We start from the raw sequence: 15671 nt of genomic DNA, 5'->3' as shown, positions 1-15671 counted from the left end.
ATGTGTGTGGTTCATGGCAATGTTTTCCAACCATGGTTATCTATCAGACTCATTCTAAGGATTTTTTTTTTAAGTACAGATGCGCAGGCCCCATCCCTAGAGATTTTAATCCACTAAATTGGAGATGGGCATTCAGGTTGCTGTGACATACAGTTCGAGCTAAGGACCACTAGTTCATCATCTAAAAGTCTACAAGCATCCTACTAGAGAAAGGTGGGGGGGGGTGCCTGGGTGGCTCAGCTGTTAAGCATCTGCCTTTGGCTCAGGTCATGATCCTGGGATCCTAGGATCCTGGATTCGAGCCCCGCATCGGGCTCCCTGCTCAGTGGGAGGTCTGCTTCTCCCTCTCCCACTCCCCCGGCTTGTGTTCCCTCTCTTGCTGTCTCTCTCTCAGTCAAATAAATAAAAATTAAAAAAAATCTTAAAAAAAAAGAGAAAGGTTGGTATGAGAAGGATGGGGAAATGAGAGACATTCTTAGATCTCTATCTTGTCTGCCCTCTCCGACTCTGGCCACACTCACATAAACCAGCCTAATTTAGTCAACCACTAAATGAGGCTGTCCTTATATAATATAACACATAATTGCTCTCTCATATTCCCATTCTGTTTTCAAAAAAACATTCTCTCCTTTCCTCCAATGCACTTCATGTTTAGTTGATTTGGAGTCATAGAACCATTACTTTGAAAAATGATCCCTGAAATACTTGAGCTACACAAACTATCAATCACACAATGTGAAAGACACAGAATCTCACCTCTCTAGTGGTTGAAGAAGGAAGCACAAAACCTTCCACAGAGAGTCCGTGACACTGCAACACAGCAAAAACATGTTGTCACCAAGGATATGCTGACAACTGGGGGCCTGTAAGAAGACACTTAGTATTTCTGAGTGTGCTCCATCGGGTAGATGCTTAGTAATCGCAGGCCAGTGGAAGGCCTTGCAGCCCAAGTTTCCTTGCCAAGGGGTTGTGATTACTATGTGGCAAGAATCAGGGGTGGACTACAGGACATGCAAGATTTACCCTCTGTTTAAAGGAGTGGAAGGGATAGAGAAGGTCTACCTTCTGGGAGAGACTAGCCCCAAAGATTCAGAGACTACCCGAGAGGATATCATGCTAGGTCCCAGACTCATCACAAATTAGCTTTCAGAAAGATGTTTGGGCTGAAGAAAACTCAAAAGCTGCATTTGCAGACATGTATTACTGCATTTTCTAGTGAAGCGTCCCCCTGTCAGCACCCCTGATGATGCCCTCACCCTGCTTACTTTTTTCCATAGTACTTGTCATCCTTTAACATTCTAAATAATTTACTTATTTAGTATGTTTATTATTTATTGCTTGTCTCTCCCTAGCAGAATGTAAGTTCCATAAGGACAGAGACTGTTGTCTATTTTGTTCTTTGCTGTATTGCTGTGAGCACCTAGGACACTGCCTAGTCCAACAGCGGATGCTCAAGAAATAGTACAGAAATGAATGATATTTCATCTTCTCGCCATCAACTCAATTATTAAAGAGCAATGGGAATTAATGACTTGCTATTTTAGATGTTAAGTGAATCAAAACAATATACAGTAAGCCACAAAGATTCCAACCCCCAGACACTTCCATCCCATGTTCCATATACCAAATAACAGTCTTTGTACAGAGAATTACCAGCCTGCAAACATATGTGCAAAGTAATTATGTTACATTCATACTCTAAAAGGAATGGAATGACAAAGCAGAGGGCATTTGTTTTCCCTCTTATATGAGGGTTCCAAGTCCAGGTTTTGATTCTGCCACAAAATAGTCAATCTTCCCAGTCATATTTAAATGTTCCTTTTCTTGTAGTCTCAAGGCCTTGTGGTTTTGCACCTTTATCATAACACATCTTGGCTTTGCATCATAGCTGCTATTTATGAAGGTAACTATGGATTAAACTCCCTGGTGACAAGAACACATACCTCCCATGGTATCTGGGGCAGAACAGCACTTACTACATGTCTGTGAAATCGAATTGCCATATCCCAGGCATAACTGTGCAGATAAAATACCTCTCTGTAGAGGTTAGATGGAGGAAAGCAAGTTTTAAGTACTCACTGAAGATTGCCAGAGCTGGTAGTCTGAGGAATCAACTTTTACCTTTCCCAAAGATCACCTGTTTCTGTCCCTGGGAGAATATCAGTGTGCTAAGGGGAGAAACGTAACTAAAGGTTTTGAAGTCCTGGATGATATTTTCTTCAGTTCATTGCCAAGGGTGACAAAGCTGAAAGTGGCACCCAAGAGACTATAAATGAGACCTATGAACGAGTACAGTGGACTTCTCGGCCCTCTAAAGCTGTCACAATCATAATGGTGTGATGTCCCCTTAACTGTCTTTGGTAAGCTAGGCCTTTGAAAGAAAAACAAAAATTGGTTATGCCAACAGAGTCTTTGGACCATTAGCATCATTATGATCTTGCATTTATTTAGTTTTCATCCAAGAAAAAAATGTAAGTAATAGCTTCTTACACTAACTCCCCAGATACCACAGTCATTTTACAATAGCATTAGCACATTGCTACAAAAAACATTTCCACTCTACAGTAGCTACAAAGAAAGTGGCTCTTTGTTGCCAAATTTGATAAATGTATCACAATGTCCAACAATGTTCAACTATGGTCAAAAGCAGAGAAGCCATGATTTTTGAAATCTAATTTATAAACAACACCATAGCAACAATAATAGAAAGAGACTGAATCGTAAATAATATCAAAATAACAAATCAACTTTGTTGATTAGGTCTTCTTCTAGGTTTTGTCCATATGAGCATATGACATATGACATTTATATAATTGTGGTGACATCACAGTCATGCCATATCTCGGCCAAGGAGACTATCAAGGGGGAAAATAAAGAGATGTCTACAATGTGTTATGCTCACCTTCTGTAAAACTTTCCATACTTTTTGATAAAATCCAACTGGGACTCTGTTCAGTGCTCCATCTAGCCTTCTTCGGCGTTGCCACTGACCTTGACGATTATCTTTAGATGTCTGTTGAGCATATGCACTAGGAAAGGACCCACTACTTGAAGCCACAGGTATTCCAGGTGACTTGGGACAAAAGGAGAGGAAAGAACATAAAGCAAAAGTCATCTCTGTTCCTCTGAACCGAATAATAAACACACTGTAGAATTAGAAACCACATAGTAAGTGTAACATCCAAGATGAAGAGGTTACTGTGAAGCCAGTAGACTGATGAATAGCTAGCGACAATATAAATGGATACAATCCTTTTAGAAAGACAGCTGGGAGGTTCCCAGCTGTCTCTTTACTTGGTTATCTCTCTGTTAAACTTCTAGCTGTTCTATGGCTTAGTTTGTTGCTTTCAACACAAGCCTCAATCAAATTAAAAGAACTGAAATCAAAGCATGTTCTCTGACTACAATGAAATTAAATTAGAAATTAGTAACAGAAGGAAATTTAGGAAATTTACAAATATGTGGAAATTAGACAATACGCCCCGAAATAACTGGTGGTTTAGGAAAGAAATCACAAGGAAAATTAGAAAACACTGAAATAAATGAAAACACAACATACCAAAACTTAAGGGATGCAGCTAAAACAGTGTTTAAAGAGAAATTTAAGTTATAAATACTTGTATTAAAAAAGAAGTAGGGGCGCCTGGGTGGCTCAGTTGGTTAAGCATCCAACTTTTTATTTTGGCTCAGGTTATGATGTCAGGGTTATGAGATCAAGTGCTGCATCATTCTTTGTGCTGGGAGTGGAGCCTGCTAATGATTCTCTCTCTTCTTCTCCCTCTGCCCCTCCCCCAACTTGTGCACCCGTGCTCTCTCTCTCTCTCTCTCTCACAAAAAGATGTTTTTTACTCTTGCTACTTTTGACCAGCATTGTACCAGAGGTTCTAGCCAGTGGTATTAAGAAAAGGAATAAAAATCATCCAGAATGGAAAGTAAGAAGTAAAACTACATCTGCAGATGACATATCTTATATAGAAGGAATTCACAGAAAAGCATTAGAATACATGAGCTCAGTAAAATTGTACAATATAAGATCAATATAAAAATCAATTGTATTTCTAAATAGTAGCAATCAATAATCTGCAAATGAAATTAAGAAAACAATCTCATTTAAAATAGCATCTGGGGGCGCCTGGGTGGCTCAGTTGTTAAGCGGCTGCCTTCAGCTCAGGTCATGATCCTGGGGTCCTGGGATAGAGCCCTGCATTGGGCTCCCTCCTCCATAGGAAGCCTGCTTCTCCCTCTCCTACTCCCCCTCCTGCTTGTGTTCTCTCTCTTGCTGTGTCTCTCTCATCAAATAAATAAATAAAATCTTAAAAAAAATAGCATCTGAAAGAATAAAATACGTAGGAATAAATTTCACAAAAGAGGTTGTAAAACATATACTCTGAAAACTTTAAGACATGTTGAAAGAAATTAAAGAATGGAAAGAATCCCATGTTCATAGGTCAGAAGACTTAACATTGTTAAGACGGCAAGACTCTTGAAATTTATCTGCAGAATCAACACAATCTTCATCGTAATCCCAACTGGGTTCTTTGCAGAAATTGACAAGCTTATCCTAACATTCATATGGAAATTCAAGGGACCCATGATAGCTAATACAATCTTAAAAAAAAAAAAAGACCAAAGTTGGAGTTGCCTTAATCTCTTCAGTTTAAGAAATCTGAAATCATAGGCCATTATATTATGAATCACTGATTTAAACCAAGGAAATTTAATTGGAGATCAGTCTTCCTAAAATGTAACCTTCATGAGGGCAAGGACCATATCTGTTTTGTTCTCCATTGTATTTCCAGTGCCTGGCACGAAATTGGCACTCAATTAATATTTACTAGATAAATTAATAATCAGAATAATAGCCGATCCAGTGGTTTTCAAACTTAAAAGTGCATCAGAATCACCTAGAAAGCTTATTAAAACACAGATTGCTAGGCCTCACCCAAGCCTTTCTGATTCAGTAGGCCTAGGGTGGGGACAAAGATTTTACATTTTTTTCTTTAAATTTTGTATTGTTATGTTAATCACCATATATTACATCATTAGTTTTTGATGTAGTATTCCATGATTCATTATTTGCGTATAACACCCAGTGCTCCACACAGAATGATACCCATCACCAGGCTAACCCATCCCCCCACCCCCCACCCCTCTAGAACCCCTCTAGTTTGTTACTCAGAGTCCATCGTCTCTCATGGTTCATCTCCCCCTCCGATTTCCCCCCCTTCATTCTTCCTCTCCTGCTATCTTCTTTTTTTTTCTTAACATATATTACATTATTTGCTTCAGAGGTACAGGTCTGTGATTCAACAGTCTTGCACAATTCACATCGTTCACCATAGCACATACCCTCCCCAATGTCTATCACCCAGCCACCCCAACCCTCCCACCTCACCCCCACTCCAGCAACCCTGTTTGACATTTTTAAGACGTTCCCAGGGGATGCTGATACCATCTAGCACAGTGCCTGGCACATAGTAGGCATGCAATTAATTATAGTAGTCGAAAGAATAAATGTATAAACAGACACTTAAAAAAATACTTATTAAATTGAATTTTGCTTTCTGAAATGGAAAAGAGGCCGGAGTTGAACCCCCTTCCTTGCCCTTTTGGGAAAACGAATGGAAAGATTTTTACCCCCATATATGAAGTTGATTTATACTTATTTTAGTTCTTTTTTTTTATACTTATTTTAGTTCTTGATTCATTTGTTTATCTTTTCAGTCAGTCAGTATATGTCATGACTTATGTAACAGCACACTCAAAGCACTTGTGATTGGTATATAATATAACAGCAGTTACCAGAAAAGTCGGTGACATCAGATCTATACCCAAGGGATGACCACCACTGGACTATAAAAAAAATTGAGAAAATAAGATTTTAAAAGGGATGAGGCAAGGCAAACATTATTTGTGTTTTTATAAGTTATTAGTGGAGTTAAAATTACAGACAATTCAAGTCACTAGCCAGCATGTTATTTAAAAAGCTGATAAATAGCCTTACTCTAGAAGTCATGGTAAAGGGGGAAAAAAACAACAACAACAAACTACGTTTAAAAATGTTTTTTCTGGGAGTCTGGGTGGCTCAGTTGGTTGAGGAACTGCCTTCGGCTCAGGTCATGATCCTGGAGTCCCGGGATAGAGTCCCGCATCAGGCTCCCTGCTCGGCAGGGAGTCTGCTTCTCCCTCTGACCCTCCCCCCTCTCATGTGTTCTCTCTCTCTCTCTCTCTCATTCTTTCTCTCAAATAAATAAATAAAAATCTTTTGAAAAATATTTATTTTTTCCATGATCAGAAAAAAGGGCATTGGTTAGTGGTAGAGAAAAGGACTTAAGCAATACAAAACACCAGAGAGGCACGTAAGGATGGAAATCAATAAATAGAAATTAGAAAGTAATGAATATTTAGGGCTCTCAATCCTTGAAATTACAGTCCTAATGATCTGGGCTTTCTTGCAGTCCTATAGGTAATGGATGTGTAAAAAAAAAGAAACGATATAGCTGGATAGGTCAAGTTCTTAATATCATAGTAATCTAGCTGGGAACATGGACTTCAAGTTCTAAATATATAATGAACTTGTAAGTAATACTGTGTGACTATAAACAACTGTAAAATGTTTAGCCAATCACCCTTGGCCAAAACAAGGATTGTTTACCAACATCAGTTTAACTCCTCAGTATGAAGCATAGTTCTTTCACCTTTCAGATAGGAAAATGTTCAGATTATCCACATATTCTGAGAAAAAACATGTAGTAGTGAACATTTTTCTATTACAAAGCCCTTAAGCCCTTTCTTAGTCCATTCAGTTCTTGCCCTTGCATAATATAAATCTGAAAAGTTTCCTTCAAACCGAACTTCAAGCATTGGCTTCATTCTTGTCCTAAATGGTTCGGACTCCTACAAAACCCCAAACAAATAAAATTTCCATTTTGCCTCTCCTCCTCTGGATGGGCTTTAATTCTTCAAGCTACTGTAAATCAATTTTGAAGGCAGGAGGAGTAGTTTTAAGATTTTCATAAAAAGTGCTACTAGGGGAGACCAACTCAGTACCTTCTCAACTTGGAGACCCTGAAATCACATGATTTCCCAGTTTTGAAAGAAGCTATGGAAGTTTATGTTAAGTATTTCTTTGTAGAGCACAAAAATTTGCCTCTTCTCATCTGCAGGGTAAGAGGCGACCAAAAAAAAAAAAAAATGAGTAAGAGGCTATAGAATGATATTTGAGGACTCCCACCAACTCCAGGGTGATTTAGATGTTTTTTCCTCTATGTGTCCATATACTTTTTGTCTACCTCTATCATGAGAATGATAAAAATCTAATTTGGGGACAATGCCTGAAAGTAGATTTTTTTAAAAAAGGCTCTCACCTAATCTGGTGTTCTCTCTAGTGCCTGTTCCATAAAAGTAAGTAATTGGAGTCTAGTTTCATAAAGAAAATTAAGTCCAAAATTACGTGTTCATTCTAACAAGAGGAATTCAGGGTTTTATTTTCTTATTATCAGAAACCAATTACTTCCCTCCTAAAATTAGCAAAATAGTTTGGTCCAGAAAAGGAAAGCTATCTGTAAAATGAATGCTACGAAGGAGAATCAAACAAGCTGCTGTGTGGTTTATCCTATTTGTAAAAAGGCCATGAACTCATGCATGTTATATACATGCCTAAAGGTAGGTTAAATTGTGTTAAAGGGTCCCTAGTTGTTTCACCTGACTCTCAGTTGAGACAGATAGTCTATGAAATTCCACCTGAAAAAAAAATTGGCTCTGATTAAACGCAGGATATGAAACAAAATAAATGATCCCAACAAAGTCTGATTCCAAAAGAATGATCTTGAGCATGATAATCACCCAGCTCATCTCCCAAGATATCCCAAGATGTCTTACCTGCTTTATCTCACTTTTCAACTGCATTATCCCAGTTCGTTCTGTTTTGGTTGCCCCAACAGCACCAATCTCATGGATAGAAATAGCAGGGCTAACATTTGAATCAGTGGGACGAACTATATAGCATTACAGATTAAAGAGAAAGAGAGAGGATAATCAGGTTCCAATTATTTTGCTCCACCACACTTAAAAGACTTAGATATGTGTCCTCCTCTTATGTTAATAATAATCAAAAACAACCAACCAACTATAACCTTGCTATTCAAAGTGTGGTCCATCAGCATCACCTAGGAGCTTGTTAGTAGAATCTTGGGTCACACTCCAGGCCTACTGAACCAGTTTGCATGTTAGCAAGTTCCCCAGGTGATTCTTATGCACAGTAAGGCTTGAGAAGCACTGCTTTATAACTTTCTTTTACCACTCCGGGGTCTAGTATCCATCTGTCTGACATTATATATTTATTTTATCCTAAGCCTAAAAGTTGAGCATGAGCGATAACCTTTTTAATTTGCCCTGTTTTAGGTACCTTATACCAAATACTACTGCCAAACCACCAAGTGCAGGTGGAGGATTAATTTGTGACAGACCCCAAGATGTGTCTAAATTCAAAGGTGAAAGGATATGTCAGATGCACTGTAACAACTACATACACATAGACACATCACTGTAAATGCTACTGAATTACTGCCAAATGGAATACAAGAAAGTTTCAAGTTATATGGGTTGTTAGTTGTCCTAAAGTGGAGATTTAGGATAATGTAAAGGAATAGATAGTTCAAAACAAAACATGGTAGTAATCCACTTAGGTGATATATCATTTAAGGAGAAAAAAGAGACATACAGTAGTTTCCAAATCTTGTTCCAGAAGACAGCTTTGCTTTTAATTGCTGCATATATTGGGGTTCTATTTAGTTGGGGGAAAGGTTCCTCTGATAAAAGAAAAACATTTTAAAATCAATGAAATGAAACTAACACTCTGAAACGGAGATGCCATTACTCAAATCTTACCACTTCGTTCCACTCCAAACTCTTTGCCACTGAGAATGTGATGCAGGAGGTTCTTCATGGCTGAAGGACTGAGATTCATTAGGCTGTCTGTGGCTTCCTCAGCTAGTCATCAGAAATGTTAGGACATTGTTAGTGTATAGAAATGCAACTGATTTCTGTGCATTGATTTTGTATCTTGCCACGCTGCTGAATTCCTGTATGAGTTCTAGCAATTTTGGGGTGGAGTTTTTGGATTTTCCACATAGAATGTCATGTCATCTGCAAAGAGTGAGAGTTTGACTTCTTTGCCGATTCAGACGCATTTTATTTCTTTTTGTTGTCTGATTGCTGAGGCTAGGACTTCTAGTACTATGTTGAACAATACTGGTGAGAGTGGACATCCCTGCTGTGTTCCTGACCTTAGGAGAAAAGCTCTCAGTTTCTCCCCATTGAGGATGATATTCGCTGTGGGTTTTTCACAGATGGCTTTTATGATATTGAGGTATGTTCCCTCTATACCTACACTGTAGAGAGTTTTAATCAAGAAAGGATGCTGTATTCTGTCGAATTCTTCTTCTGCATCCATTGAGAGGATCATATGGTTCTTGTCCTTTCTTTTATTAATGTGGTGTATCACGTTGATTGGTTTGTGAATGTTGACCCACCCTTGGTGCAAAGGCAAGGGAAGCAAAAGCAAAAATGAACTATTGGGACTTCATCAAGATGAAAAACTTTTGTACAGCAAAGGAAACAGTCAACAAAACTAAAAGACCATCTACAGAATGGGAGGAGAAGATATTTGCAAATGACATATCAGATAAAGGGCTAGCATCCAAAATCTATAAAGAACTTATCAAACTCAACTCCCAAAGAACAAATAATCCAGTCAAGAAATGGGCAGAAGAGGTGTACAGACATTTCTCCAAAAAAGACATACAAATGGCCAATATACACATGAAAAAAATGCTCAACATCCCCCAGCACCGGGAAATACAAATCAAAACCACAATGAGTGGGGCGCCTGGGTGGCTCGGTAGGTTAAGTGTCTGCCTTTGAGTCAAGTCACAATCTCAGGGTCCTGGGATCAAGCCCTGAGTCGGGCTCCCTGCTCAGTGGGGAGCCTGCTTCTCCTTCTCCCTCTGCCCCTCCCCCCAACTTGTGCTCTCTCTCTCTCTCTGAAATAAATAAAATCTTAAAAAATAAAAACCACAATGAGATACCACCTCACACCCGTCAGAATGGCTAAAATTAACAAGTCAGGAAACAACAGATGTTGGTGAGGATGTGGAGAAAGGGGAACCCTCCTACACTGTTGGTGGGAATGGAAGCTGGTACAGCCACTCTGGGAAACAGTATGGAGGTCCCTCAAAAAGTTGAAACTAGAGCTACCCTTCGATCCAGCAATTGCACTATGGGTATTTATCCAAAGGACAGAGGAGTCAAAGGGGCACCTGCACCCCAATGTTTACAGCAGAATTATCAGCAATAGCCAAATTATGGAAAGAGCCCTAATGTCCATCCATCAATGAATGGATAAAGAAGTGGAATATATATATAATGGAATATTACTCAGCCATCAAAAAGAATGAAATCTTGACATTTGCAATGATGTGGATAGAGCCAGGGAGTATTCTGCTAAGTGAAATAAGTCAGAGAAAGACAAATACCATATGATTTCACTCATATGTGGAATTTAAGAAACAAAACAGATGAACACGGGGGAAAAAGAGAGAGAAAATAGACTCTAAACTATAAAGAACAAACTGAGGGTTACTAAGGATGGGTTAAGTGGGTGATGGATATTAAGGAGTACACTTGTAGTGATGAGCACTGGGTGTGGTATATAAGTGATGAACCACTAAATTCTAGACCTGAAACTAATATTACACTGGATGTTAACCAACTGGAATTTAAATAAAAACTTGAAAAAGATAAAAAATAATCACAGTTATTAAGAGCTTACTACATGTAGGTCATAACTTTAAACAATGTTAGTAACAAACAGTTATGACATGTACTTGACCTTGAGAAGCTGAACAGCTATTTGGGAGAGATTACACATGTAAACAAGATAAACAATAATAAAACATGTCAGTACTAAGTACCAAATGAGAAGTATAGACAATAAACGCTTTGGAAATCAGAGGAGAAATCAATCTCCAAGGATGGTGACTGATAAAATTAGTGGGAAATACTGTGAAAATAGGAGGTAGAGTTGTTGAGGTTTTGAATATCAGACCCAGGGATCTTGACTTTATTGTATGAGAAGTAAAGAGCCTTGGTTTTGATGAATCCACAGGGGAAAAAAGATCAGTAATAGGCAATTAAAGGAAAGTGAAGAATGTCTGGGTTTTTTTTTTCCTTGTTGAGGTTTATTATTAAATATTGGACCCTAATAAAACATCCCTGCATACCATAGCTAGAGAATATATATATATGTGTATATACAGACGTGTGTGTGTGTGTGTGTGTGTGTGTGTGTGTGTGTGTGTATAATGCAATACATGTAATCCATAACAATGTGCTAAACTGGAAATCATTTGGAATCAGGCAGACTTGGACTCAAATTGTACTATTTACTAGGCAAGTAAAGTTACTATGTAACTTTAGGCAAGTTATTTAATCTCTCTGAGATTCAGATGACTTATTTAAAAGTGGAACAAAAATATCTTCTCCAGAGGGTGGTCATAAGGATTAAATGAGATAATGTTTGTAAATATAAAGCAAAAAAGCACAGAATCTGACATATGGTAGGGAGAAAATAATCATTCGCTCTCTTCCTTCAAAGGGTTATTTTAATATAAATTATCTTATGTAATTCAGGTTAGACTCAAGCCAATAAATTTAGCTACTTGTTAATAGCTCAGTTAAAAGCCTTTCAGGGAAAGGTAACAGAAATAATGGCTAAAATTGAGTTTTGCAACTCTAATTTCATTTTTGTATGCAATCTCTATCTCTATTATTTTACCATTCTTATTGAAATTAAACAAATACCAATGGAGAAAAACAGTCACGCCACGGGGGTCCCTTTCCCTCCCTCACACTTTATACAATTTTGTGCTGCAGCTTCCACAGGCCCCCGCTTTTCTTCCAACTAAACCTGTTACCTTGCCAAAAACACCTACAGTTAATTTCAAAGAGAGTCCTGTCAGGTAAATATCAATAGAAATAGGGTGTTCCTTTATTCGATCCTGTTGTTGACTAGACAGAATACTGACAGTATGATCAAACTGATGTGGCGACTTAATCTGGGGTCAAGAGGCTGCACTGCCAGGGCACCTGGGTGGCTCAGTGGGTTAAGCGGCTGCCTTCGGCTCTGGCCATGATCCCAGGGTCCTGGGATCAAGCCTTGCATTGGGCTCCTTGCTCAGCGGGAATCTTGCTTCTCCTTCTCCCTCTGCCTGCCGCTCCCCCTGCTTGTGCTCTCTTTCTTTCTCTCTGACAGATAAATAAATAAAATCTTTAAAAAAAAAAGAAGCTTCACTGCTTGAGTCAGAATGAAACCCAGTCTGTCCCACTCAAATTCGATGCGCACTTAGGCTCACGCTAGGAGTTGGAAGGCATGTAATTTGGAGTGCAGAGCCCCCAAGAGGCGGAATTGTGAAGTTGCAGAATGAATATATAAATCTGTCATAACACCAGTCTCGTCATTTGTATAAATAGAGGTTGACTGTACGCAGCTTCTGAGCTACTGATAAAATGTTTTCTCTTTCTTTCCCTCCCGATCCAAAACTCAATAGCCCTACATTAAAAGTGAATTCTGCCCAAAACAGTTACTAAAAGGAGTACCTGAGCATCGAAGGGAGTGGGCCAGTTCTGTTGCCATAACTTGTATGATTAGACCAATTCGAAGTCGAAACATTTCAGCAAAGAGACCAGGCTGAGTTCGCATATACATGGCTAGATATACCATTATTTCCTGTGCATGGAATGAATATAGAGACAAATATGGTTCAGGTCTCACAAAGCCTACCTGGTAGGCTTTGGAAACTGCCAGATCAATTGAAAACAAAAATATCAATCACTATTTTAGACATCATAATTCTGCTCACCTGTGTAAGGATCGAGATGCTCATGTCCCCTTCACTGGCCTCATCTATCAGCTGAGTGAGGAGTTCATAGGGCAGAGGTCTGAGGGAGAAGACCACGAAGAAAGACAAAATTCTGTGACTATTTAAGCTTAAATACACGGAGAATATAAAAAATCTCCCAGCTCCAAGTCACCACTTCAATGTCTCATCATAGCTGGTAGCATTTCGTTCTTTCAGTCTTTAAAGTTCATTGCCTCCCCACACCACTTTGGCCTATATCAACTCCAGAGAGCTCTACCCTCTCCTCTCTAAAGCTGGATTGCCCTTCTCCTTCAAACTTCTTTTTAAAACTCACCCCCTGAGGTCCTTCCAGATCAGTCTTTCATGGTTAATTCTTTTTTAAAAAAATTTTATTTATTTATTTATTGAGAGAGAGAGAATGGTAGAGAGAGAGCATGAGAGGGAGGAAGATCAGAGGGAGAAGCAGACTCCCTGCTGAGCAGGGAGCCCGATGCGGGACTCAATCCTGGGACTCCAGGATCATGACCTGAGCCGAAGGCAGTCACTTAACCAACTGAGCCACCCAGGCACCCTTTCATGGTTAATTCTTAACATATGACAAGTAACTATTACGGCCAGAAAGTAATAAACTTAATTTAAGCTGTGCCTTCTGGAAACCATTTTATTACTTTATGATCACACCTTAGTTACATTGATTTTCTAGTTTCATCAGTTTACAGACACACACACACACACACACACACACACACACACACACACAGGGGTATGCCTACCTCTTCCCATACTTCTGACTCTCCTGTTGATACTAAGCACTCTGGAGGAATGGGGCATGGACAATGCCATCTTCTTTTGGATTGCCACAGTAGTGGCAAAAATTGATCTGATTTGTGATAAAAAAGTTCTGTTTGCTCACAGTAAGGCACTATGGGTTGAATTATGTCCTGTCAAAGTCCATATATTGAAATCCTAGCCCAGAGTCCCTCAGAGTGTGACCGCATTTGGAGATGAGGTTTTTACAGAGGTAATTAAGTTAGAGTAAGGTCATTGTGGGCCCTAAACCTTTATGCCTAGTGTTCTTACATAAAAATTTGGGAAATTTGGACACAAAGACACATATAGAGGGAGGAAATGTGAAGAGACATAGGGAGCAAACAGCCATCTAAAAGCCAAAGAGAGAGGCCTGGAAGAAAGTCTAGAGTATAGCAGATTTTTTGTGGGTGCTAATTCTAGTTGCCCGCCCTGTTTTGGACTGCTTTTGGATGTGAGGTTTGGGAAAGCCAGTAAGTAAAAAACAAGCACAAAAACAAAAACCATCACCACCACCACCACCACCACCACCACCACCACCACCACCACCACCACAAAAACCCGTAAAAAGCAAACTACATTTGTGTACTACTTCTTGTGGATCTACTCTTTCATTTACTCATGCCCTGTCATTATCAACATTCTCATGCCAAGTGTCTCTGACAGAAGCCCACACATGTAGGCCATTATCATCCAGTGACAGATTAGGGTAAGAGAACTGTGGTCAGTCCACACAGCTCCTGAAAGGCTCAGAGAAGCTTGATCAAACCCAACCAAAAACCATACTCACGCAGAGATGGTCTTCTCTCGAGGTTCTGGAGGGAGTCCCACTGTCAAATGTTTCTGGTGGGAGAGAAGAGCTGTGCAGGCCTAAGAAGAGATAGCATAACAGCATTATCCTTCCCATAACACCTCAGCTTTCCATGACAGTTATTCTTTTCAGCCCACAGACCTTTGCTTCCCCTTAATTTATTGACACACCAAACCCTCTTTCTCAGGAAATACCATGTAGTTCAGAAAAAAGAGATTTTTAAGAAGAAACAATGAGGTATCTTTATCTCCTAAGAGGTAAGAACTTTTAGCCTACTGCAAATTCATTCTTGAGCTGTAGAATTCCTATCGTTTATAACATCTTATCATTTATAAACTTCAGTACTGTATACTTGACATTCACAAACGAAAAACTAATTGAATATCAGGAACTTTATGTGGGAAAGACAACATCTCAAATGTTTAGATGCTGTGGTTGCCTTAAAAACCAATTATGGAAACCAATTTTTAAAAAGCACCTCCATTTAGATTTGGTATAAATTCAAGAAGAATTTATAGTACCTCATCAAGCGCTTCCACCTTCTTCCTTAAGATTCCAGAGATGTATCGGATCAGGCCCCAGTGACGAATTTCTCCAACTTTGCCATACAATTCAGTAAGCAGCTCTCGGACTGAACTACCCCCTTCATCATATAATTCAGTGTCCCAGTCTGGTCCTCTGGAATGTTAAAGAGGGGCCTATGTTAATTATAAGTAAAGCTGCTGGCAACAATCATTTGTTTCAGTGTTATAATGGATGTGACTGTTTTTGATAGGTCTCTCTCATTAGGAAATAAATGTATTTTTACCAAGAATCCTTGTAAATCCATGATTAGTAGTTGGCCCTGAAACCCAAATACAATACCTAGGCAAGAACAAGTCTTAGTTTCAGCTGTGCTTTGACAAAATGCATTCTTTTACTCTCTTCACAGGCTTCAACATAGCTGAAAATAAAGTCAAAGACTTAACTATTGAAAGTTCAGAAAGTATGCTACACTTAGGAAACTAAGAGAGATAAAAGGAAAGGATGTGTGCTTATTTGTAAAGGATGCATATACATTATTGTTGTCCAGATTACTATAACACAAGTCAACCATGAAGTATCATAAAATACATGTAAAGTGCTACGAAACT

The 15671-nt window shown here is 39.0% G+C and overlaps 1 protein-coding gene across 2 annotated transcripts in view; it reads right to left on the bottom strand.

Annotated features, from left to right (window-relative positions):
• Nucleotides 1-15671, bottom strand: part of PHKA1 (phosphorylase kinase regulatory subunit alpha 1) — a 158602-nt gene that overhangs the window by 3047 nt on the left and 139884 nt on the right. Inside the window, exons 22-30 of one of the 2 annotated variants that reach the window (XM_028101449.1) lie at nucleotides 15060-15216; nucleotides 14518-14597; nucleotides 12921-12999; nucleotides 12658-12787; nucleotides 8890-8991; nucleotides 7882-7997; nucleotides 5803-5853; nucleotides 2903-3073; nucleotides 757-810 (exon numbers count right to left, since the gene is read on the bottom strand). In XM_028101449.1, the coding sequence (XP_027957250.1) occupies nucleotides 757-810; nucleotides 2903-3073; nucleotides 5803-5853; nucleotides 7882-7997; nucleotides 8890-8991; nucleotides 12658-12787; nucleotides 12921-12999; nucleotides 14518-14597; nucleotides 15060-15216 (940 nt within the window). The remainder of the gene's footprint in view (nucleotides 1-756; nucleotides 811-2902; nucleotides 3074-5802; nucleotides 5854-7881; nucleotides 7998-8889; nucleotides 8992-12657; nucleotides 12788-12920; nucleotides 13000-14517; nucleotides 14598-15059; nucleotides 15217-15671) is intronic. The other variant, XM_028101450.1, reaches the window with a different exon arrangement.

This window comes from Eumetopias jubatus, unplaced genomic scaffold, assembly GCF_037043125.1.
Source record: "Eumetopias jubatus isolate StellerSeaLion01/CBP00866 unplaced genomic scaffold, mEumJub1_p1.0 scaffold_11, whole genome shotgun sequence".
NCBI classification, from domain to species: domain Eukaryota; kingdom Metazoa; phylum Chordata; class Mammalia; order Carnivora; family Otariidae; genus Eumetopias; species Eumetopias jubatus.
This window is presented reverse-complemented; position numbering and strand designations above follow the sequence as displayed.